The 26,003-nt window shown below is 41.7% G+C and overlaps 1 protein-coding gene across 1 annotated transcript in view; it reads left to right on the forward strand.

Annotated features, from left to right (window-relative positions):
- Positions 1 to 26,003, forward strand: part of SLC2A13 (solute carrier family 2 member 13) — a 380,204-nt gene that overhangs the window by 241,747 nt on the left and 112,454 nt on the right. Inside the window, exon 5 of the mRNA XM_075551886.1 lies at positions 22,365 to 22,528. Within this exon, the coding sequence (XP_075408001.1) occupies positions 22,365 to 22,528 (164 nt within the window). The remainder of the gene's footprint in view (positions 1 to 22,364; positions 22,529 to 26,003) is intronic.

Below are 26,003 nucleotides of genomic sequence, written 5' to 3' on the forward strand. Positions count from 1 at the left end.
AATTTTGAGTTAGCAATGAACTATCACAAACCTGTAGTATTACTCTCTCACAGTTTTGTCCTATCAGGTAAAGGGTAGACATCCAAAAATAGGAGATTCTGCATGTGCATAAGGGTCGATTTTGTCACAAATTGTAAATACTGACGTAAAAACCTAGAAAAGTTAAGAAAAACATTTTCTCACGTAATGTGCTAAGTCAACGTAGTACATTTAGTATTTGATACCTGCCAGGTAAAGTCCATCAACACAGGGAGGTGGTAGCAGGGGGTCAAAAAGCAGGAGTAAACAAAGTTAGTGGGTTCTGAATAAGAAGGAAAAGGTTGCTGACCTCTGATTGTCTCAACTACCTCATCCTCCTGCCTGTTTAACATGAGGAAAAGTGGAACCAGAAGTGCCTTAGAGGGTGACAAGCAAAATCACATGTTTTTGCATGTTTAATAATTTTTATTGAGCTAAACTTTTTGTAATAACAGTTCTATCACTTTTGCATATATAATTCAGTGTTAGTAACTATATACATGGAAAACCACTTGGCAGAACTTCAGTAAATTAAACCTGGAGCTATCTTGTGACTCATCACTTCTATTCCTACATTTAAACCCAGAGGAGTGAAAGCAGGGGCAGAAAGAGGTTCTTTTGTACAGTGTTTCTTCTAGCATTATCTACGTAGCCCAGCAGTAGAACCGGCCCACGTGTTCGTGAACAAATGAATAAGCACAAGGTGGTACTCCGATCTGTACAATAGAATATTATTCAGCCATAAAGAGACATCAAGTTGTTATATATTCTGATAGCAACTTTATACTGAGTGAAATGGGTCAGACACAGAAGGCCAATGTGTAAATGACTTTATATATCTTTGATTCAAAGTTCATCCTACTTCCTTTTTCTGCCAGTGATAATACTATCATTTCCGTGTCATCCTTGCCAAGATGAACAATGTTTAGGATGATTACATATCATTATTTTCATCATTTCTGTAAAATATAACATCGACCTTTTATTATAGAGTCATAGGTGGCTTCCAGTTCCCCATGGAATTGGAATAATTAACGAGCCCAAGTTTTAACTCTGGTTCTTTCAATAGAAGTAAATGAACTAGAATCGTCTTACTGTCTTTAAAAATGCTTTTTTTTTTTTAATCTCGTGAATAGTGATTCCTTTTCAAGGGGAAGAGATTCAACCAGGATGAGTCAGAAAGTGTTGCTACAAGATCATGAAAGCTTTAGTAAACAAAAGTACAGAAGTGCACAGTTATTGTTTCACTGCCCAGCATCCATCTAGGTCCATACACTTTTTTTTTACAATCATTTTATTGGGGGCTCTTACAGCTCTTTTAACATTCCACACATCGATTGTATCAAGCATATTGGTACATAAATTGCCATCATTATTTTCTAAACATTTACTTTCTATGTGCGCCCTAAAATCGTCTCCTCTTTTTTCCTCTATGCCACCCTCATGACCCCTTGATAAATTATGATTGTTTTCATATCTTACACTGACCACTGTCTCCCTTCACTCACGTTCCTGTTGTTCTTCCCCCATCCTTCTTGGATTGCTACTCCCATTTCTGTTCCTGAGGGGTTTATCTGCCCTGGATTCTGTGTGCTATTAGCTCTTATCTGTACCAGCATACATGCTCTGATCTAGCCAGAACTGAAAGGCAGGATTGGGGTCATGATAGCGGGGGTGAGGAAGCCTCAAAGAACTAGAGGAATATTGTGTGTTTCATCGGTGCTATCCTGCACACTGATTGACTCATCCCTTCTGTGAGGGATGTCCTGTTGTCTACAGGTGGGTGTTGGGTCTTGGGTCTCTGCTCCGACCCTCCTCATTCTCTACAATATGTTTTTGTTTCTTTGATTTGAGTCTTCTGGTGCCTGTTACCTGTTTCTGTCAGCACCTCATGATCACACAGCGTGGTGTGCTACTTGCATGGGGCTTGTTGCTTCTCTGCTGGATGGCCACTTGTTTAACTTCAAGCCTTTAAGACCCCAGGTGCTATATCTTTTGATAGACAGGCACCATCAGCTTTCTTCACCACATTTGCTTGTGCACACATTTTGTCTTCAGCGATCATCTCAGGAGGATGAGCATCACAGGATGCCAGCTTGTGAGAACAAGTGTTCTTGTTCTGAGGCTGGACTTGAACAGAGGCCCAAAGTCCATCCACTTCTTCAGCGTATTGCCATATAAGTCCATACCTATGTTATACCTCTATCCATAGCTTTGCTTCCTAGATCTTTCCTCTATTTACTTTTACTTTTCTCCTGCTCCATCACTCTGGCCCTTCATCTGCCTCTTAGTAATTCCTCTCAGCTAGATTATTGTTGCTCCAGTAACACTGGGATCTCTAAGTCCTCCTCCTTGTTGCTTTTAATTCCATAGTTGTTCCCCTGTCTTTGCCATTGTGTGCTCACCACTTCTTCCTCCACCACATCCTCCCCCCAGGTTCCTCAGGAACAATCAGTCCCATCGTTTTCCCCTCGGGCTTGCTTCCCATGCCTATCTTATATTGGTAGGAAAAACAACAATAACAACACAAAATGAAAACTTGAATAAAAATAGAAAAAAAGTAGCCAAAAAAGAAAAAGCATACGTAATTCCAGGTCTGTCTGCTGGCCTTTATGACTAGGTCCCCACCAGTCTGTGGGGTTCTGGGAACTGCACTACTAGCGTGAAGTCTATTTTGGGAGTTCCTCAGGGGTTTTGTGGCTTGGCTTTGCTCCTGATGCTGATCTGTTATGTTCCCTTCTTGGTTTGTCCCATTGTGGGGGTGGTCAAACCGGATTCACTCCAGCGTGTCTCCCCAGTATTGTTCTCTAGGTGACTACATCTCTTTAACCCAGTGGTTCTCAACCTTCCTCATGCCACGACACTATAATACAGTTCCTCATGTTGTGGTGACCCTCCCAACCATGAAGTTATTTTCATTGCTACTTCATCACTGTAATTTTGCTACTGTTATGAATCGGGTAACCCCTGTGAAAGGGTCGTTCAACCCCCCAAAGGGGTCGAGACCCACAGGTTGAGAACCGCTGCTCTAACCCCTCCACAAAGAGCTCTGTGCTCTTCAACTTGCGCTCCATCCAAACCGCAATTTTTGGTTTCCTCAAGAAACTAAAATTGCTTTGGCAATGCTGTTTGAGATTTGGGGAACAAGCAGAAACCTAAAGGGGTTCGACCAGAGCTGTAGGGTTGATGGAGTACGGCTTCCAAATAAAATCCTCATAGGACAGCCCAAACTTCCCTCCGAGAATGAGCAGGTGTGTTGTCACAGGGAGACAAAAGAACCAGCAAAACATTCGTGGCTTCTTTATCACCAATGCAGTTTGCAACTTTCTGAAACCATCTTTCTAATAAGCCCCCATAATCGTTGTGTGTCCATGAAGAACATTATTTAAGATTACTCCTTTGGAATCTCAAAAAACAGTAGCCATACCTTCTGAACTGACTTCATTGCCTTGAATTTAACTGGCCTAGTGGATCCCCTTGAAAACCACTGCCTTGATTGGATCTCTATTTCGAAGGCTCCCTAATGAGACTGAGATGGTGTCTTTCAGAGGGACGAGAGCCTTGGGGCACAGCAGTCACACAAGTGCATCTACAAGAGTGGGTCTCCACCTTCCTCATGCCGAGACCCTTTCATACAGTGCCTCATGGTGTGGTGATGCCCAGCCATAAAACTATTTTCGTTGCTACTTCATCACTGTCATTTAGCTACTGTTATGAATCGGGCGACCCCTGTGAAAGGGTCATTCGACTCCCAGGTTGAGAACTGCTGATCTACAAGATCAGCAGCTAAAAACTCCCGGCTGCTCTGAGGGTGAGAAGGCAGGGTTTTCTAGTCCCATTTACAGTTACAGTCTTAGAGACTCAGGGCCAGTTCCACCCTGTCCTGTAGGTCGCTCTGAGTCAACGCAGACTGATGGCAGTGAGTAATTACTGAGAAATCTTGTTTGCAGCCGTCCATTAATTCCAATACAAATGGAAGCATCTTTGCTGTGGACGAAGCCCAGGCAGGTATGCACTGGAACCCTAGCAGCAGGTCTGCTGGCTCGCCTTCTTCTTTTTCTCTCTTCTCTCACGTTTGAGAAGATGCCCTTTCTTGTTAGTTATATTCTCTTGTAAATGGACCCTCTTGATTTTAATTGATTAATTTAACTGGGTAATGCTCTCGGTGGAGTGGAAAGGTAAATGGGCTCTGAGCCTTTGGGCCAGGCTTGTGCTCTGTGGCCCCCGTCAAGGTGACCAGACGTCCAGCTATGAGTACCGATTTTTAACAATTTTTCCCACATCCTGCAGTGTTCTTAAAAAGTCCCGATTTTGGGAAAGAATGCACGACAAGCTAGGGTATACGCTTTTCAGCTGCCATGTGGCTATTTCGCCAGGATATGAGTTTTATCAATGGTGTCCCACTGGTGTCCCGCTTTATCAATGTTAAAATCAGGTCACCATCTTAAGGTCATCTTCATTCTGAGCTGACCCTACTAATCATCTGCCCACTTTGGAAGTCACCTTCTAAGTGGTCTTCATTTTAAGTTTTTGGGATATCTTTTCCAATTGCAACTTATTTAACATTAAAAAACTCAGTAGCTAGACAGAAGACTTCAACTATAAAAAATAAAATCTGTTTTATGGAGAAAAACTGTGATTGACAGACATAAGAATGTATACTTTGTGCTGTGTTTAAAATGAATAAAATAAGTAAGTATTTCCCAAACAGTTCCTTTGGGATCCTGAGTATGTATGAGAATGGAAGGTAGAACCTCTATGTTACTTACACCCTAAAATTCTTATCACAACATGTTATCAAGTTGGCATTTTGATTGGATGTTGGTGATGATTCAGTGACACGATACATGCAAAAAGCAAGAGGGCACTTATACTTGGCACGTAGTAAATGCTTAGAAGATTTCATTTCTACTTTAAAAAAAATAGAGCATGCTTTGTGCACTCCGTTGCAAATCTACAATTTAAACCTGTGGACTTCTAGAATGTGATCAATGGATGTTAGCCGTTGTTGGTTTGTGCTCTGTAGTCCCTCATAAAGCCGCCTGAGCTCTTCATAAGGATCAAAAAGTGAAAAGGGCTTTCCCAAAGGGAACCCCGTACTCATGGAGGAGAGGAGAGGATTAAGACAGCAAGTCATTCGTTCAACTGTGCAAAGCTACTTAACTCAAAAGCACTGCCCCAATTATTCTTGATTTTCAGAATAAACCAGACTGTTCAGTGCCTTACTGTGGTGTCTACCTTGTAATCAGTGTCTGCCATTTAGTGAAGGAGCTCTAGTGGCTTAGCATGGTACCACAGGCCAACCTGTGGTTGTATTCTGTCCTGTATAAACACTATGAGTTGGAATCGACTTGATGGCAATGACTTTGAGGTAAGTCTCTTTTTTCATATACTGGTGTTAGTTGCTATCAGTTGACTTCGCCTCGTGGTGACCTTACATAAAGCAGAATGAAAACTGATAATTGAACAAGCATTTCCTGGTGCAGCATGCATGCCCTAAATGAACCAAGTGCAATTTTAAGGCTTCCTCTCTGAGCATCAGTGGGCATGTGGCTGTTATTGAGCCTGAATCAAGTTAGCAGCTTACTTTGCTGTTTAATAATACATTGAGGTCTCCATCTTTTGTTTACAGTCTCTGTGCCCAGGGCTATGATGGCTCGACTAGTTCCTCTGCTGTTAAAAAATTGATCAGCTTTCTTTTCCTGATATTTGTAATAGGAAAAATGAGATTTATCTCTGTTTATTAAAATCTTTATGTGCATCAATTCTTCTTTATTCCTGAAAGTCTGGGTGCTTTTGAAATACATAGAAAAGCAATAAGTAAAATAAATTTAAAGCTTAATAATTTCAGAAATAGGACACAGTCAGGAAAGAGATGAAGACATTATTGAGGATTTTACACAAGAAACTTACCATTGCGTAGTGTCTGTACAGACTGTGCGAAAAAAGGTGTTTTTCAAAGTGGTCTTAAAACCACCCACTTGTGAATCTTGAAACGAATCCGAATCCTGTGGGGGCAAAAGTGGGTGAGCAGTCAGAAGTACTGCACCTGTGAGCATCTCGTGCGAGAGAGTTCTTACACGGAAGTTTGTGAACCACATTGCTCTCAATGTTTTAGAGCCAAACGAGAAAGAGGGAAATAACTGGTTTGTTACCTGGTTCCCTATGTCCATAAAGTAAATTCACTCATCTTACCCAAGAAATTGCAAGGATTCTTCAGTACTAACACCACATATATAGTTTCTCTGGGTTAACCTTAACACGCATTAAGATTAGTCTAACTTCTTTATAAAGTTTATTGTAAGAATGGAGTTTTCGACTCACACCAGTCAAGTCCTCCACCCATAGTTGTGTAGCAGATAGAGAAAAGGAGCGCGCCCAGTGGAAATGCTTGGTAGAGAAATTGTCTACACCTCTTGCATGTTTGATGACCGGTTAGAGTCCATGATTTCACCTCTTTGTGCACCACCTTTCGTCCTTCTACTTCCGTGTTCCTCTCTGTTTTCACAAACTCATTCTTATTTTTAGTCGTTTTTTTAGGGGATCATACAACTTTTATCACAATCCATACATACATCAATGGTGTAAAGCACATTTGTACATTAATTGCCCTCATCATTCTCAAAACATTTGCTCGCCACCCAAGCCCCTGGCATCAGCTGCTCATTTTTTACCTTCCCTCCCCGCTCTCCCTTCCCTCATGAACACTTGATGATAATTTTTAAATTATTATTTTGTCATATCTTGCCCTCTCCCTCCCGGCTTGATAATTTATAAATTATTATTTTCTCATATCTTACCCTCTCCCTCCCGATGTCTCCCTCCACCCACTTGTCTGTTGTCTGTCCACCAGGGAGGAGGTCACATGTAGATCCTTGTAATAGATTTCCCCTTTCCAACCCACCCTCCCTCTGCCCTCCCAGTATCACCACTCATACCACTGGTCCTGAAGGAATCATCCACCCTGGATTCCCTGAGCTTCCAGTTCCTATCTGCACCAGTGTACATCCTCTGATCTAGCCAGACTTGCAAGGTAGAATTGGGATCATGATAGTGGGGGGGCAGGGGGGTGCGGAGGAATCATTTAGGAATTAGAGGAAAGTTGTGTTTCATCACTGCTACATTGCACCCTGACTGGCTCATCTCCTCCCTGAGACCCTTCTGTGAGGGGATGTTCAGTGGCCAACAAATGGGCTTTGGGTTTCCACTCCACACTCTCCACCTCATTCACTATGGTAAGATTTTTTGTGCTGATGATACCTGATCCCTTTGACACCTCGTGATCACACAGGTTAGTGTGCTTCTTCCATGTGGGCTTTGTTGCTTCTGAGCTAAATGGCCACTTGTTTACCTTCAAGCCTTTAAGACCCCAGACGTTATATCTTTTGATAGCCGGGCACCATCAGCTTTCTTCACCACATTTGCTATTTACCCGCTTTACTTTCGGTGGTTATGTCGAGAAGGTGAGCATCATAGAATGCCAATTTAATAGAAGAAAATATTCTTGCATTGAGGGAGTACTTGAGTGGAGGCCCAATATCCTTCTGCTACCTTAATACTAAACCTATAAATATATGCACATATATCTATTTCCCCATTCTTGTACATAAACATATTTACATTTGTACATGCCTATATTTAGACCTCTATAAATGCCCTTTGCCTCCCAGTTCTTTCCTCTATTTCCTATGACTTTTCTTCTGTCCCACTATCATGCTCAGACTCCACCTGGGTTTCAGCAATTCCTCTTGGTTACATTACCCTTGATCACGCCCTACCAGGCCTCCCACACCCTCCTCACCACCAATTTGAATCACTTGTTGTTCCTTTGTCCCTGGGTTTGTTAACACCACTACCTTTCCCCTCACCTTCCCCTCTCCCATGTCCCCCGCCCCCCAGAACTGTTGGTCCCGTTGTTTTCTCCTCCATATTGTTCATCCAGCCTATCTTATTTAGACAGACCTGCGGAGATAATAACATGCACAAAAACAAGACAGAACAAAACCAAGCAACAATATATAACAAGACAACAACAAACCAACAACAAAAAACAAAACAAGAAAGAAAAGCTTGTAGTTAGTTCAAATACTGTTTGTTGGCCTTTAGGAATGTTTTCCAGTCCAGTCTGTTGGGGCACCATGCCCTGGCCCCAGAGTCCACCTTCGACATTCCCTGGGACCTCACTGCTCTGTTCCCTTGCTGTTCTGTTGCACCCCCTTAATGTTTTGCCTCCGTGTGGCGGGATCAGATAGGGTACAATTCCCTCACTGTGTCTCCAGTGTTGTCCCCTATAGCGCTATGGGTCAGTGAGGGACGTCATGTCTCATAGTGGGGCCGGCCATGTGGTCCTCTCTGTGAACTGGCCACTGTAATCGGGAACATCGTCCTCACAGCCTGGTGGGCCAGGCTGTGCTCCACTCTCTCCTCCTCCCCCTTCATCTGCTCCCATGTGCTCCGATCAGATATGTCCCTCTCCCAGAGCTGCAGATTTAATGCCGTCCTTTGAAATAAATTCTTCTGGGGCGAGGGACAGGTTTCCAAATAGTAGTAGTTGAGATTGGGGCCGACCCCCACAAACTCATTGTTTTCATCAGGAAATTGTCACTGTTTTTGAGTCAGAGTAGGTGCAAAATTGGCCAGGAGGCAACTAGTAGCCTCCTTGGACTTAACAAGAATGAAGGAGGATGAATCAGCAGCCAAAGGCCCATTCCTATAAGGCAAAAATCAGACATGCGGCTGTCTTTCTTTATCCAATTCTGATACCAGCTGTTCCTCTCACAGCGCTCCACTTTTCTGCTGAGTTCAAGAATTCACTGCAATGGATTACAGCAGTGGGCCGGGGGGCGGGGGTGGGGGCGGGGGGCAGCCTTGTACAACAGTTCTCTGGTAGCAGAGACTCTTCTCAGCCATGCCATCAAGCATCCTTTCTCTGATCCTTGGCCCCTCAATCATGCAACCTTGGCGTCTGCCCTTCTCTGACACCTTCATTGCTGATAAATGCCCAAAGGGTACCCTACTCTGTAAAAGCTGCCCTCCTGCTCAAAGTTGCCCAGCTGTTCTCTTTCTGTGGCCCAGGAAAACCCCTGCTCTGTCTTATGCTTTCAGCACCACCACTCTGCTGCCGGCTCATGCAGGAATCTAGGGGTCCAAAGGATGCGCTCCACTTCTGTCTCTTCTTTCTTGATGGTCGTAGACCTCATCCCCCCACCATGCACACACACACTATTCCTGCTTTTGAAATGGCTAATTTTATATTCAGCTGAATAGCAGAGCTGACCAATCACCGTGTTAGCATCCCGTACACCTTACATGCATGCTCCTGCTCCATCATGTGGTAGGAGTTGCAAAGACTATGAAGAGAAGACCCATACCAAGTAATTAAGCTGCGCCACAGTGAGCATTCGAGGAATGCAAGGTGCATCCATTTACAGGTTTCTCCCTCGTTTGCGAACTGAATGCTGCTATTGTGCTGTGGGATGTCTTCTCACAAAGTAGCCTCTTTCCTACTCAATCCTTTGACCTGATGAGCTCCCTTTTATCATGGACGCCTGTGTCACAGGTACACAGAGAGAGAGTCGTCATTTAAATTACTTCCATCTCATGAAACGAAAATCACATGTTTCCTTATTGACCATAACTTCTAACCATCTCCAGTTTTCAAGTTGTTTTTTTTTAAACAATTTATTAGGGGCGCATACAACTCTTATCACAGTCCATACATATACATACATCAATTGTATAAAGCACATCTGTACATTCTTTGCCCTAATCATTTTCTTTTATTCTCTCCTCTTTTCTTTTTTTTACATTTTATTAGGGACTCATACAACTCTTATTGCAATCCATACATATACATACATCGATTGTATAAAGCACATCCATACATTCCCCGCCCCAGTCATTCTCAAAGCATTTGCTCTTCAAGTTGTTTTTGTTGGTTTCTTTGTTTCTTAAGTCAGTGAACCAGATAGAGGATTTCATCCTGACTATTTCCTACATAGAGTCTCTCAAATCCTTAGCAGTTTTCCATTTATATGATCCCTGGCCTGACTCTAAGTGCAGTGATAGCTACCATCCTAAATTCTGTATTTGACAACCCTAGGAAGTGAGAAGCAGTGAGGTGGTTCATTAGGATTACTAATCCGCTGTGTGGACTGTTGGCAGAATAAGTTACTGCCTTCACACGCCAGTTTCACGTTATTCTTAATGTTCTCATAAACTTGACTCATTGGCGAGGAGTTTTTGTTTGAATGGCAGTTTCCCTCCCTGGACTAAACGGTCCCCACATCTATTGAAAATGCATCAGCCTTCCCCAGGTTGTCCCTAAACCTATCCGAGATCTGTCCTGTGATGCAGTGCTGTCAGTGATAGGATAATACTGACGCACCTACAAAGAAGAATGGATCATATGCTCTATGATTACTGTTCAGATTTATGCACCAACGGTCACTAATGCCAAAGATGAAGAAATTTGGATATTTCTAATGTCTGCAGCCTGAAATTGGTCAACTTTGCAATCGGGGTGCATTGGCAATTACTAAGGATTGGAAGGTAGCAGCAACATTTTGGTGTGTTTGTTTTTAGGTTTTTGTAAGTGATTATTCAAGTAGTTAAAATTGTGCCCATTATGTAATTATATATTTTGCTTTTTTCACTACATTCTGCATGCTCTTGATCAATTTTCCCAATGTGTGTCTCTTTGGAAGGTCAGAGCTATATAAAGAATGTGCATAAGAGTACATATCTTGCATGATCATGTTTGTTTATTTGTTTTTTACATTACGCATTTTTTGTAACCATGCTCTAAAACATTTCTTCTAGGTGAAATAAAAGTTATTCCTAATGTTTGCTTACAAACAAACCTTTAGAGATTCAAATAAATATTGTTTGATTCACTTTTGATAGTGCTGGAAGCAGTGTTTTTTTGTAAAGGGAAATGCCATGATCTGCCTTCTTTTACAATCCTCTTGATTGGAAAGGCCTTTTTTACAGGCCTCTGGAGAGACATTTTAAATGGGCCATCACCGTTGTTGCCTCTTGTTTGCTTTCATAAGGCATGAGGTAGGCCCACGTGGGAGCTGGGGACAATAAATGATGGAAGGAAGACTGGTCTATGTCACTGTTTGCATACAGTACTCAAGGTCATTGAAAGTCTTTTTTTTTTTTTTAATTTTCCCTCTTCAGACAGAAGGGACACTGGACATTCACGTCTGGTTAATGAGGTAGAAAGGATGTGACTCTATCAGGAGAGATGACAATAGAGTAACAGAAACCAAGACATTCCAAATCCAACCCTCTTTATTGGTTGTCCTGTGGCCTCGTGTAACCGTGTCTAACTATCCCATGGGACTTCCTAGACTTCAGTCTTGAGAAAATTGCCTCAGATGAGTTTAGACTCAGTCTTTGCATTAGCAGCCCAGTGCTTAAGCACTGCCCCAGCAGGGCTGCTTTAAAACTTGCTGCCCTTCTGTAGTGTAGTTTGCTGATTTTTTTTTACATGGTGTTTTGACAAACTTTTGAGGTTCTGGCTTTAGAGGGTCCCCTGCCCCTGTGCACCTACTGTCCTTGTCCAGGGGCCAGCTACTCTGCCACTAGGGACTCCAAAGCACTCTGAGACACTTCCGTTTGGAGTTGATAGTGTAGTCGAGGGCAATATGATGCACCTTTAAGTAACGAGTAACTGAGAGAAAGTGACATGTGCTCTAACAGAGCCGTCCAGCCTAGTGCCATGGATTTCTATCTTGTCTCTCAGTAACCAGACAGGACAGAGTAGAGCTGCTCGTGAACGTCTCCCAAGCTGTAAATCATTACACGGCAGGCAGTGTCATCTTTCCTTGCCTCAATTGGTGGGTTGGGCCACTTATCTTTCAGTGGACAGCTCAAGGCTTACCCCAGACCTTTCACTGGAGAGCTCAAGGCTTACTCCGAGACCTCCTGCATAAGAGCAGTGTGGGGAAAGTGATGGGGTAGGGCAGGTAGAAGAAGGAAACAATAATTCCAGGTGCAAATGTAAAGTGCCCATTGGTTTTCCATGTATTAACTTAAAACTGGTGAGGCAGGTTGATAGTGGTGAGGTGAAGGCATATCCACTTGATTGTTCAGACTTTCCCAGGAAAAATTAGGCGAGATTTTATCAGAGGCTGGGTTGGTTAAAACTGTAAGGTAGGAAGAAGCTAGGAAGTCATTTTGAAAGAGTAAGGAATTCAAGTGAGGTCAGCTTGTTTTGTGATTTTCTATTTCAGCCGTAAGGTATGAAGATAGTGGAAGAGTTAGATTGAACTATAGTTGAAGTAAGCCGGGGAATTTGAGAATGATGAAAATAAATGGTTTTTGAATGTTTTAGAAACTGGTTTTTAAACAACACAAGCATCATCTGGGAACTTATTAGAAATGCAAATTCTCACTCATAGACTTCAGAAATCAGACTCTCTGGGGTGGGGGCCAAGCAGCCTGGCTCAGCTGTCCCTCCAGGTGGCCCTTTGTTACGGAGAAGCCCAGCTGCTCCACTTGGGGAAGGTGAGGCTGTCTCTTCATGTAAAGAGGTACAGCTTCAAAACCCTTGTGTAGTGTCCCTGTCCGTCAGAAGCAAATCAATGGGAGTGAGATGGATATTACTTCGGGGCCCTGGTGTTTTCCTGGTGGTCTTCGTCATGGTCCATGTAGGGGAACCTGACTCCATTTCCCAGCCAGCGGACCTTCTACACAACCACCTTCTGTGCTTCAGAGGAGGGCGTGGGTGGTGTTATGATGCTGAACAGGTTTCTGTAGCATTTTGAGATGAAAATGGGCTAGGAAGAAAGGCCCGTTGTTCCACTTCTAAAACGCAGCCAGTGAAAATCCGATGGTTTACAATGGACCTGAATCACAGCTGGTGAGAGGGATGGCACGGGACCATGAAGCCTTTCCTGCCATGGAGTCACCCTTACCTACTGGGAATTTTAGACCTAACGCTAAAGTTTCCATGCAACTAACTCCATCTTCTAGCTTTCTGATTCTCTTACCCATTTTTAAAATTTTCATTTTTAGCAGTTCTATCGTGTGCTTTGTTAGAAATATTCTTCATTCTAAGCATATATTGAATGTTTACTAAATCATTGTCATCAAGTCACTTCTAATTTATAGCACTTGTACAGGCCAGAGAAGAATTGCCCCATAGGGCATCCCGGGCTACAATCTTTCCGTAAGCAGACTGCCACATCTTCCTCCCATGGAAAAGCTATGGGATTCAAACCACCAACTCTTCAGTTCCCAGACGAGTGCTTACTCACTGCACTACCAGGGATTCTTGTACTGGGTGAAATAGATAAACTATAATTTCAAGACACTAGAAAGAATAAAGATCTCCCTCAGAAATTCCTAAGAGTTGCTTTCTTCCATGAGGAACCTAGTATATGTATTTTACTAGGAATATAAAAATTACTAAGCTTCATTTCTCTTTTACCAGTTAAAAGTCAGAATAGTTTGCCATTATCAAAGCCTACACATTTCCAGAGCTAGTTTGCTTTATTCATATTTAAAATGCGGAGCTGGAAGCTGACTCTCACATAACCTCTAAGATAGCACTTGGACCTTACCAGCCCTTTCTGCTCCAAGACACCTAGAGAGTTGAGGGTTGGTCTTCCACGAGAACACATTGCCCAGGCCTTTCAGCCTCACCTGAGGAATTCCATTGTCTGTGTGAGATGGCCAGGGGATCTTTGGAGAAGAGGACTGTTTAATAGAGATTAGAAATGACTCTGAAAAGTGAAAGCATGCCTGATTTGGGTCCACAAGGGAAAGAGAGGCCTTTTCAGTTGTTTACATTGGTATTTTTTAAGACGGCCTTCCCACGCTTTGTACACCTTTTGAATGAATGCCCATTTCCTTGCAGATACAAGGTAGTACAAAAAGGCTTAGAGGATTGTAAGTACAGTCATAACTCCATTAGATAAACGGTTGACTGATAGCATCTTTTATGAAAACATTGACATTTATACATTTTTAAATGTACCTCAAATCTTTTCACACACTCCATGATCTGGCTTTTAAAAACTACGTTAGTATAGCCTTCTGACCTGAATGTGTCATCTCCTACCCTATGAGAATATAATTAATTCCTGAAACTTTCTGGAACTGATTACCCTTTAAGTGAATATGCTTCTTTCTTTCCTTCACATTCTCTTTTGGCCTTTTTCTTGTTTTTCTGCTAATTGGAAGATAGCAGAATAATGAGCCCCCAAGAAGACACAGGGTCAGGTGTCATTTTCTTCTGTTACACCCAAAGTTGCCATGAACCAGCGTTAACCCAATGGCAACTAAGAACAACACCAAATCAACTCTGGCCTGGATGATCCGGTGGGAGAAAGGAGCCGTGTGCAAAATCCTCAAAGGGACCACTAGAACGTGGATAAAGCAAGAAATGAGATCTTTTACTAGAGGCTTCCGAAAAGAGCACAGCCCTGCTGACACCCAGATGAAACATGATGGACTTGTAGCTACAAGATAATAATTTTGTGTTGTTTTAACAGCCTCTTAAGCTTTAAGATCAAGTGCTGTGGAAGAAGTTTGATTTTGTTCATACTTTTAAGACATTTTTCATTTTAAATTACACTGAGTCTGATCGGCTTATTTTGTTGGATATCATTTGTCTCCAGATTTATGGTAATTTGTTATGCAACAGCGAGAAAACTAATGTCAGGGCCAGTTATGGAGAAAGGAAAGCAAACGATGAAACTCAAGCCAATCGACCACGGAAATGAGTTAGTGTGAATGGACGTTACCATTCTGGCTAACAGAGAAGCAGAAGTTTGTATCGTCTCAATTAGTGGTCTCTGTCTCTACCATCTTATAGCCATTGCATTGGCTATTCAGAATTCAGACAGACTTCATCATTTATGTCTTATTAAGGAATTTAAGAGTTATAATACGAGAGAAATGCTCAGGATAGAGTAGTTCATCAGGACCTGTTACAAAATTCTTTCGGGGCTATTAATAGATGTCCACAGACGTCAGACTGTGGTGGACTGGGTGTTGCTATGATGCCACAAGCTGTATCACTGCTATTTCACATGTCGGCGGGGTCATCCAAAGCCAACAGTTTTCAGCTGAGCTTCCAGAACAACGAAGAAGAAGGATTCATCTCCCCACTTCCAAGGAAGAGCAGCTGAAAACGTTATGCGTAGTTCAAAGATTTGTCAGGTTCTGAAGGCCTAATGATTGGAAGCAGAGCACTATAGGAGACTGCACCGTACTATGAACCGCTTGGGTCAGAGGGCACTCAAAATGTGACTGAGGAATTGCTGATTTCTCTGAGTGGAGTCGACCAAGGTGACATAGTCAGATAAAGCCTGTGGGATCGGATCCTTTGGGACCTTCATTCGCTGGTGGGGCACGATTGAGGGGCAATGAGAAACAACTGCAAAAATCTGCTAAAGATCAGAACTTAAAATGTGCGATCTAGGAAAATCAGGATTCATCAAAAAGGAAATGGAACACATAAAGTTAGATATCCTAGGCATTAGTGAGCTAAAATAGACTGGTATTGGCAATTTTGAATCAGAAAATCATATCATTTACAGTGCCGGGAATAACACAATCAAGAGAAATGGCGTGGAATTCATTGTCAAAAGGACATTGTGAAATCAATCATGAAGTACAGTGCCATTTATGATAGGATTTTATATACGTATATGCCTTCAAGGAAACCCAATCAATGCAACTATTATTCAAATTCATACACCACCAACAAAAGCTAGTGTTGAAGAAATTGGAGAATTCTACCAATGTCTTCAGTTTGAAATTTTATCAAACGTAGTCAAGATGCATTGATAATTTTTGGCAATTGGAATGTAAAAGTTGGAAACACAGAGAAAGGAACAGTAGTTGGAAAACATGGACTTGATGATAGAAACAAAGCTGGAGATCATGTGCTAAAATTTTGCCAAGACCAACAGTTTTCTCATAGCAAATACCTTTTGCCAACAACACAAAAGCTGATTGCACACATGGATTCCCCATATATAGTACCAGAAATCAAATTGATGACATCTGTGGGAAGAAACCATGGAGAAGCTCGATAGAAGCCAAAACCTATCCAGGGCCAACTGTGGAACAGACCATCAATTAATTGTTCATATGTAAGTTCAGGATGAATCTGAAGGAAATTAAAACAAGTCCACAAGAGCCAAAATATGACCTTGAGTCTATCCCACCTGAATTCAGAGAACATCTAAAAATCGGGCTTGACATCTTGATGTCAAAGGTCTGATGAGCTATGGGAGGACATCAAGAACTTCATTCATGAAAAATGCAAAGGGTCATTCAAACGACAGGAAAGACAGCAAAGATCAAAGTGGATGTCAGAAGAGACTGTGAAACTTGCTCTTAATGATAAAAAAGCTAAAGCAAATGAAAGAAAGGAAGTCAAAAGTTGAAAAACATTTTCAAAGGGCAGCTCCAGAAGACAAAGCCAAATAATTATACTGACTGTGCCACGGCCGGGAATCAGAAAAGAAGGGAAGAACACGCTCAGCATACCTTGAGCTGATACAACGTGGGAAAACTTCAAGCCTCAAGAGAAAGTGCAAACAATATGCAGAGTTGACATTCCCCTATTACAAGAGATAGCATATGAGCAAGACCTAATGGTGCTGAGGGAAGACGTCCAAACTGTACTGAATTCATTAGTCAACAACAAGGCTCCAGAAATTGATGGGCTACCTACTGAAGTGTTTCAAAAAGCTGATGAAACGCTGGACGCACTCAGTCATCTGCGCTAGAAAACTTGGAAGATGGCCACTTGGCCAACTGACTGGAAGGGCTCCATTTGTGTGCACATTACAAATGATGATGGCAACAGATGTACATAAGTGCTTGACACAATGGATGGATGGATGGATTGTGATAAGAATTGTACGAGCCCCCAATAAAATGATTTAAAAAGGAATGTGACCCAACATCATGCTCAAACTACAGAAAAATATCACCGATATTTCATGCAAGTAAATTTTGTAGAGAATCATCCAGTAACTGTTTCAGCAGCACATTAACAGGGAACAGCCAAAGGCTCAAGCAAGATTCCAAAGCGGATGGGAGCAAGGTGTATTGTTGCTGTTGTGAGACAGGTATTGACTCAAAGCAGAGAATATCAGAAAGACGTTTACTTGTATTTTACTGACTATGCCAAAGCATTTGACTGTGTGGGTCATAACAGACAATGGATAACCCTGAGAAGAATGGGAATTCCAGAACACTTCATTGTGCTCATCAGGAGTTTGCACATGGATCAAGAGGCAGTTGTGTGAATAGAACAAAGGAATCGGCACATGGCTTAAAATCAGGGAAGGTATGTATCAGGGTTGTACCTCTCACCATACTTACTCCGCCTGTATGCCAAGCAAATCACGAGAGGAGCTGAATTCTATGAAGAAGATGTAGCATCAGAATGGGAAGAAGGCTCATGAACAACCTGAGATAGGTAGATGGCACAGCCTTGCTTGCTGAATATGAGGGGAACTTCAAGCACTTGCTGAGAAAGATAAAAAATTTCAAACTTCTGAGTGAATTACTACTTAATGTAAAGAAGAACAAAATCCTCACAACTGGACCAATAGGTAACATCATGATCAAGGGAGAGAAGGTTGGCATTGTCAAAGATTTTTTTCTTGCTGGATCCAATATCAATACTCATGGAAGCAACAGTCAAGAGATCAAAAGACATGTTGCATTAGGTAAATCTGCACAAGACCTCTTTAGCTTATTAAGAAGTAAGCATGTTACGTTAAGGACTGAGGTGCACCTGACCAAAGCTGTGGTATTCTCCATTGCATGTGAAAGTTGGACATCAAATAAGGAAGACTTCTGAAGAGCAATTGATGCATATGAATTATGGTGCTGGAGAAGAATATTTAGAGTGCATTGGCCTGCTAAAAGGACAAACCAGGACAATCTGTCTTGGAAGAAGTATGACCACAGTGCTTCGTAGAGACAAGGATGGTAAGACTTAGTCTTGCTTACTTTGGACATATTCTCATGCGAGACCTTGCAGAAGTCTTGAGTCCATTGTTGCTGCCACAGTGTCTATCCGGCTCATGAAGGGTCTACTTCATGAAGGGTCTACAGGGGTGGGAGTGGTGGGGGAGCCAAGGATGGGAGATCTTGAGACACAGCAGAGCAACAGTGCTGAGGCTGTCAGGCATACTCATGGGGAGCTTCCTAGCCTATGGAGACCTGTCTGACAGGCTGGTGTTACAATAAGTAAAGAAAGATGGAAGGTGGAGGCCTGCCTTGTGATAGTCAGCTGCGGGCTTGTGTGGAGGTGGATTCTCCTCCTCCCTTGTGTAGCCAGAGGAGCTTGAATAAGGTGTCTGTGCCTGTGTTGCAGTCGATTTCCAATGCCTGCAAATAAAGCAAAGCACCCAGAAAGACTGCCAAGGCTCCTGCACAAACAGAAGCATCTGTTACAACTTCCTCAACTCTCAGCTCACTGCCATTGAGTCACTTCCTACTCATTGCTGCCTCATAAGTCAGAGTAAACGCGATCCTTGTAGATCACTAAAATAGTGTCACGCTGCTCTCTTACTCACACACGTGAACTATATTCTAGTCATAGTAAGGTGCAAGTGCTCTATAGTCCCCCGCTGTTGTTTTGTCCTAATTTTGTACTTTTCTCCTTGACATGTCATTTCCTTCACCTCAAATGCCCTTTTAGATCTTCCTAGCTACTGGAAAACTCCTGTGAATTCCACAAGGCACTCCGCAAGCATTAAAATTTATGAAAAATCAAGGAATATTCCATACCAAATAGGATTATTTGCTCTGTCCTTTAGGCTAGCTTGTAATTTGTGTTTCTCTTGTGCCCAATATATGATAGCAAGATAACTTCTTTTCATTTATCCACTTATACTAAGCTACATACTTCTTAAGGGCCTAATAACAAATCTGCTGGGTCTTTGTAGCTCCCATAGCTTATACAACCCACCCATCCCCCGTCGATGCCCGTTAAATGAACAAAGGACTATACTGACCTGGCCAGCATAGCGCAAAGGTATCACTAGGTTTCTCCCTGCCAGCCAGCCTTTAGTTTTATTCCATCTCAAAGAGTCAAGCTCTGTGAAAGAAGGTTTTTCACAACTTTTAGAACATTTTTCATCTTAAAGAAAATTCAGAAACTAAGAAGAGAGCTTTTTTTTGTGATATTCCCCTTTTTGGTTAATATTGCATCTTCTTTTATTGTATCAAAATTAGAAACATCAAAATAATCTCTCTGGTCTTTTAAATTATTTTGTTTTTATTTCTCGGGTCTCTATTTGAAATAATGATTTTTTGCAATGTTTTGTTGATTCTTTTTTTTGTTGTTCATTCTTATTGAGAAGGCACCAACGTTTGATATTCCCTTGACATTAAATATTAGAATTTTCTCTCCGTGGATTTAGTACTTGGGTTCCTTTTAGAGTGGTTTGGCATGTTGCACAGGTCTGCATGGAATTCAGATGAGATTCTGTATGCAGTGGTGCTTGGGACTGTTAAGCATTGTTCAGATGAATTTATTGTTTTTATTATCACTTTCCATCCTGGCTGCAAAGTGTTCTCAATTTCCATGGCGATAGACGTAACTCCTCTGGGAATTTCTCTTTCTGCAACAGCTGTCAGAATTCAAAGTCTTAAAATGGCTGGGCATAATTTTTAGTATGATCAAGAAAACACAACTTCATGCTGCATAGTAATTTTTTAGCTTGATATGCCAGTAAAAAATGGAAATTATTTATTATCATGAATGAATCCATGATAGTACTAGTGCTTTACATAAGAAAAGCTATCTTTAAGTTTTAAAGTAATAGAATCCAGGCATGAATTGAAGATAAAGTATTTACAGTATATTCATTTCTGATGTACCATGAAAATGTTGATAAAATCCAGAAAATGTAGGTACTAAACATGGAAATGCAGGATTTAACATATTACTTAAAATGTCCATTCTCAAATTGTCATTAAAAAGCTACCTTGTTATTTTAGAATGGCCTGATAAGGTAGACAAAGCCATGGTTCAGAGCCATGACAAAGGGACAGACAAGTAGTAGAATTCTCCTGATAAGGATCATTAATTTAGTCAATGGAATAGAATTTGAAATACTGTTGAGGAAAAGAAAGTGTACATGTATATATATGCAAAGGGCAAAATGAATCTACCATTCCTCTCCATGCAGATTGGGCTCAAGGATAGGGGTTTTCTTCACCAATGAGTAGACTATTCTAGGAACCAAATTACCATTCCTGTGTTCATTGTATCAACTCTCTTCTTAAACAATGATAGAAAAACATACTGATATTCTTATTTAGTGTATCTTATTTGAAAATAATCCTTGATTTTTATCAAATTTCTGTTATTATACATTCCATATTGTTGATGTTAGATGCTCTTGGTTTCCACTCATAGCAGCCCTCTGCACAGTGAAACAAAACACTGCAAGATACTGTGCTGTGGGAGAAAGGCTAGCCCCCCACCACTAATCATGGGTTCAATAGGCACAATTGTATGGTTAATATGTGTAAATATTATATTAAAGTCATAGAGAGCATGAGAGGTAAAAGAGAGATTGAAATAATGGAGTCAGACACATTCCATGGTAACAGTGCTCACCTCAGCCTCATTTGATGGTCCACGTGGAGGGACAGAGAGGGGAAGGAGGACAAGGGGAAAGGGAACAGAGGGGTGAGGACAGGGAGAGGAATGGGGAGCCGATGAGAGGCCAAGAGGGGATCCCGAGAGAGAGCTCTTATTGCTAACCCAGGCCTATATACCTTTGGGCAAAGTGCAAGCCCACTAATTACAGGTAAAGACATATGTCACAGGAAGGGGTTGCACTATAGGTTATACAGCAATGAGAGGGGGTGGTCTAGGGACATACACGCAATAGGAAGAGGAGGGATTGGGGGTATGCATGTGACAAGATTGGCAGATCCTAGATTCAGGATGGCAGTCTAATTTTGGATTTCACAGAGCAAGTTTGACCTGCTCTCTGGATCTCCATAGAAATCATTATCATTAGGGTGTAAACGCCACCTACTGGAGCCAAGCTAATGGTTGCCAGCCTATAGGGAGAAGTAGTCCATTGTCCTGAACAGCAGGTAGTGGGCCTTACCAGTCCAGACAGTTGTTTGGCAACTGACTGCCTTCAGGGAGGTAACTTTTACCATTAGCTGCAAGCAGTGTCCTAAGTCTAACCCATATTTGGGGAAGACGACTTGGAAGAAATCCTTCTGATTCCCACACAGCACTATTCTCACAGGTGTTTGAGGTCATTGTTGGAACCGCATGTCAGAAAGGGAGGTTTACCATGTTCATTTCTATGGAGCATTCTAGCTGTAATTCTTGCGAGACAGATTGGGTGGTTGTTCTGGCAGTTCATGGTATTTTCACCCTCCATAATTCAAATCTATCCATCCTTCTCTATCCATTGCCTACCTTTCACATATACATTAGGCAATGAACAACACCACAGCTTGGGTGAGGCCCACCTTAGTCCTTACACAACATTTCTGCTCCTCAACACGTGTGTGTGCCCTGTTTGCCCAAATCAGTACATCATTTGATACCATGACTCCTGCTTCTTCCATGGGCATTGATTATAGATTCAAGTAAATGAAGTCCTGGACAACTTCAGCCTTTCCTCTGTGTCTCATGTTGTTACTAATTGGTGTCGTTTTGAGGATTTGGATATTCTTTACATTGAGTTGTAATCCATATGGAAGACTGCTGTCTTTGATCTTCATCCAAGTCCTCCTCAGGTTTAGCCAGCAAGTTTGTAACATCTATATAGTTCAGATTGATAACGAGTCTTCCTTTAATCCTTATTACATGTAAAGAATCACTTTCTTCTTTCAAGGTCATTAATTCACAATATATGATTGTTTCTCATAGTTCCATCACTTATCCTTGATAGTTTTAATGAACCTACTGGTTTTGTGAACTGTGGAAACTTTCAGTCCAATCTACTTATTTGAGCATCTCCACATATTTATATAGAGTTCAAAAATTTATTTTAGTAGTGGTTTATTGAAAAATGATCACCATAAATGTACCTGATTGTTACCATTTTCTTTCTATCTTTAATTTTTTATTACTGGTATCATTATATCCACCAACTTTAATTGAATGCCTTCAGAACTTGCAACTTTGTGCTAAGCCCTAAGGAAATAGGAAGCAAAATGCAACAATGTTCATTTCCTCTCTAATCTTGTGTGAGTCCCATGTTGATGTCATGGTCATGGTTATTCCCGGTTTTGTTGAGTGGGCATTTTTCTTTCGTGTCTAACTCTGTCTCTTTGAACAACTCTGAGCAACGGTTGTTTTACTCTCTACCCTACAGGTACTACAGTGCAACTATTCTGCAGATGTCTGGTGTGGAGGATGACAGGCTTGCCATCTGGCTGGCATCTCTCACAGCCTTCACGAATTTCATTTTCACGCTCGTGGGAGTCTGGCTTGTTGAGAGAGTGGGCCGCAGAATGCTGACCCTTGGTAGTTTAGCAGGTAAGTGCCTGGATATGCATTTTTCTCTGATGACAAATTAGCCTTCTGAAGTATAGTACTTATACTGCTGCTGATACTAATTTCAGAACTAAAAAATATAAAATTAGAATTCCTCTAAATAAACAAAAAATTCTTTAAACCAATGATATAATATGTGACTAGAAACTAGAATTGTATCAACCCTTTAAATCTAATGAAGGTAATATTTCTCTTTTATTATTTTGAGTTCTGCTGTAAGGTACACGTGGAAAGAATTCTCGTTGTTGTTGTTCGTCCATGATTGAAAAACTCAGGATTCGGAACCTTGTTTTTATCATATGCTGTATTTTAATGTTGGGAATAATATGGAAGTAAGTTGGGGACTTTTTTTTCAGAGCTCTTACAGCTATGGAATAGTAGAACCATATAGTTTGAGCACAAAGTTAAGGACAGGTTCTTTTTATGCTTAAAGAAAGCCACAATTCTGGGGTAAATTCTGGTTGGGTGAATCTGTCTTCTGTTTTAGCCAAATAAAGTGAAATCTTTCTAACTTTCAAGTTCTCTTTTGTTCAGTTTCTGCCCATGTCATTTATGATCACTCTGTCATATTAGCTGTTTCACCAGACAAAGACCCTCGTCTTTTCTAATGTCCTCACATGGTTGTATCTTATAATTTTTTAAATTTTACCCCTGTATACAAGTAGCTTTTATTTATCCATTAAGTTGTCCTCTAATAACTTATTTATAAATTTGCTGACAGTAAGAATAAATTTTCCCATTAAAATATTTTGTCCAGACTAGCATAACAGATTTTTTATATTTATAAAGCTATTTTAATGAATGTGTACATTAAAACAAGGAGCCCCGGTGACATAGTGGGTTAAAGGTTGGGCTGCTAACAGAGGGTCAGCAGTTCAGACCCACCAGACACTCTGCAGGTGAGTAAGGGAAGCACAGTGTCCTCTGTCCTGGAGAATCACTGTGAATTGGAATCACCTCGATGGCAGTGGTTTGGGTTTGGGAATTAGACCTAATACTACTTCAAGCTCTTGTCCAAGATTTGAATGAGATGAAACACCAAAAAACAGTCCGAGTTCTAAACTCAGTTATTTAAGGACACACGCATCGTCCCCAACCCCGTAGCTCCAGATGGAGGGGTACAATGTTTCCCCAACTTGTCCTTGCCCATGCAGTACAAACCCTTGAGTCTGCTAATACTGAGATGAAACTGCATTTGATACCAAGAAGGTGCTAAAAATTAATTCAAAACAGAAACAATTCACTGTGCTTGAGGCAATTCCACCTCACAGTGCCTCTTATGCACAGAATAGACTAGAATTGCCCCTGTGGGCTTCTGGGGCTGTAAATCTTTATGGGACCTCATAACCCGCAACTTGCCACCAAAGCTCCTAGTGATTGTAAGCACAGGGTGGAAGGGTGAGGAGAGGGACATGGGGATTCAAAGATAATGAAAAGCCTAAAGAGAGACCAAATCCAGTATCTTATTCTTGCGAATGGAGATGTTATGAGGACATAGATTTTTACTTAATGTACAGAAGTGTGTGCAATAACCAGAGCTATCCAGCAGCGAGTCGTGCTGCCTTTGTGTGATGGAGACCTCAACAAAAGGCCCGTTGACCATCAGGTAGTGCTGTGCACAAATAAATTTCTTCCCCAAAATAAACAAACCATCGGCCCCAATTCCATGCCAGTTCATAGGATCACGTAGGAGAAAGTAGAGCTTCCACCTAAGGTTTCCAACGCCGTTAACTTGACTGAACACCCTGTTCGCTCGTGCTCCTGGTGGGCTCCCGCTGCTGATCTTTCCATAAGTAGATGAGCACTTGAAAAGGCGTGCCGCCAGACTGGCGGCGTGTGTTGGGAGTTGAATTTACTGACCCTTTAGGGTCAAGACTACTTATAGCTACTTTCAAAGTTTTAAAGAGAACATTCTTTTTCATAGAACCTAAAGAGGTAAAAAAAAAAAAAGAGGTATATGTTTTAAATAGCATTTTAATTATTCTGAAATCTAAAATTCTGCTTTGGGGTAGGGGAAGCTGGGGAAAATTAATGATTTATATATATATATAATGTGTCCTTTTATTTGCTGTATTCTAGTGAAACATTTTCTTATCAGTTCTGCAAAATGTTGAGGTTGCCTGGGTTAGCTCTCCAGCTAGACTGTTGGGTTGAATTGTGTGATTTGGGGGAAAGTTCCATTCCCTCCTATGTAAATGGGGATAAGTGTAGCTCTTACTTCCTGGGGTTGTGATGAGGATGAAGCACTCTGTACGTGAATGGCACTTACAGCACGGCCTGGCAGAAGGCAAAGTGCTCAGAGCGTTTCAGCATTGTCACTGCCAGAAGTGGCTCTTCGTGGTTTGAACCTTACTCTGAAGTGGGCCTCTGCCCTTGCAGTTCAGGATCTTTCCTGAACTCTCCTGGCTGATGGCATGGCTACTGCTCAGTGTGGGGTTTTCTGCGCCGAGGCTTTGCAACTCCCGTCTCTGACGATAAAGAGAGAGTATTTAGACAGTTACGGGAAAAGACCAAGTGATTTCAGGGCCTGCTTCTCCTGAGCAATCAACCTTGCCACTTCTCCTTCCCGCCATGTTTGCTTTGCAGCCCCAAGCCAATACCTCAACTCCCTCTCCTCCCAGGACTCCGTAGCGATTCCACCTGCTCAAGAGGCTCTTTTGCTATCTGTGTGGCCAGCTAAGTGAGGGGATCCTCACTCTGGGTCAGTCTAGGAGTCAAAAGACCTGGTTTCTTGTCCCCAAAAACCAAAGGCAAACTCACTCCCATTGAGTCGATTTAGACTCCTAGTGACCCTGTAACTTTCCAAGAATGTGTAATTCCTTATGGGAGTAGAACGCCTCATTTTCTCCCATGGAGCAGCTATTAGTTCCAAACTTCTCGTTTACCTGTACATCTTACTGTGGTTGCTGGGTGCTTTTGAGTCAATTCAGATGCAGAGAAACTTCATAGGAAAGAGAAGAGCCCCAAAGGGTGGTCAAATAGTTGCCGACCCTCACAGCTGTCTCTCAGGCAGTGATTAGTGGACTCAGACCACCAGGCTTTTGACTGGTAGCTGAGCACTTAACTACTGCATCACCAAGGGTCCTTTGCTCTGCGTATAGATGCAAATAATGTTATTTCTTCCATTTTTATTGTTAACTGTGATTAAATAGATCTCACTATAACATAGTGACAGAGAAAATCTTTCATATGAAATATTTCAAGTTTCTATTCAGCAACTTGTTTCTGTATTAATTTGAAGGTAAACCAGAACTGTCAGCTGATAGGCTTCCTGTTTTTACATGCAAATATGCCTCTGCAGGAAGTGGATGCTGCAGACAATTCCCTCAGGAACACACTGTCTCATTTGTCTTACTTGCATTGGGGTTCCATCACCAAAAAAAAGAAGATCTTTTTGTGCCATGGAGAAGAATGGGCTCTAAGTAAGGGCTAATACAAACATTTTAACCAAACTCAA

This window comes from Tenrec ecaudatus, chromosome 6 (genome assembly GCF_050624435.1).
Source record: "Tenrec ecaudatus isolate mTenEca1 chromosome 6, mTenEca1.hap1, whole genome shotgun sequence".
NCBI lineage: Eukaryota > Metazoa > Chordata > Mammalia > Afrosoricida > Tenrecidae > Tenrec > Tenrec ecaudatus.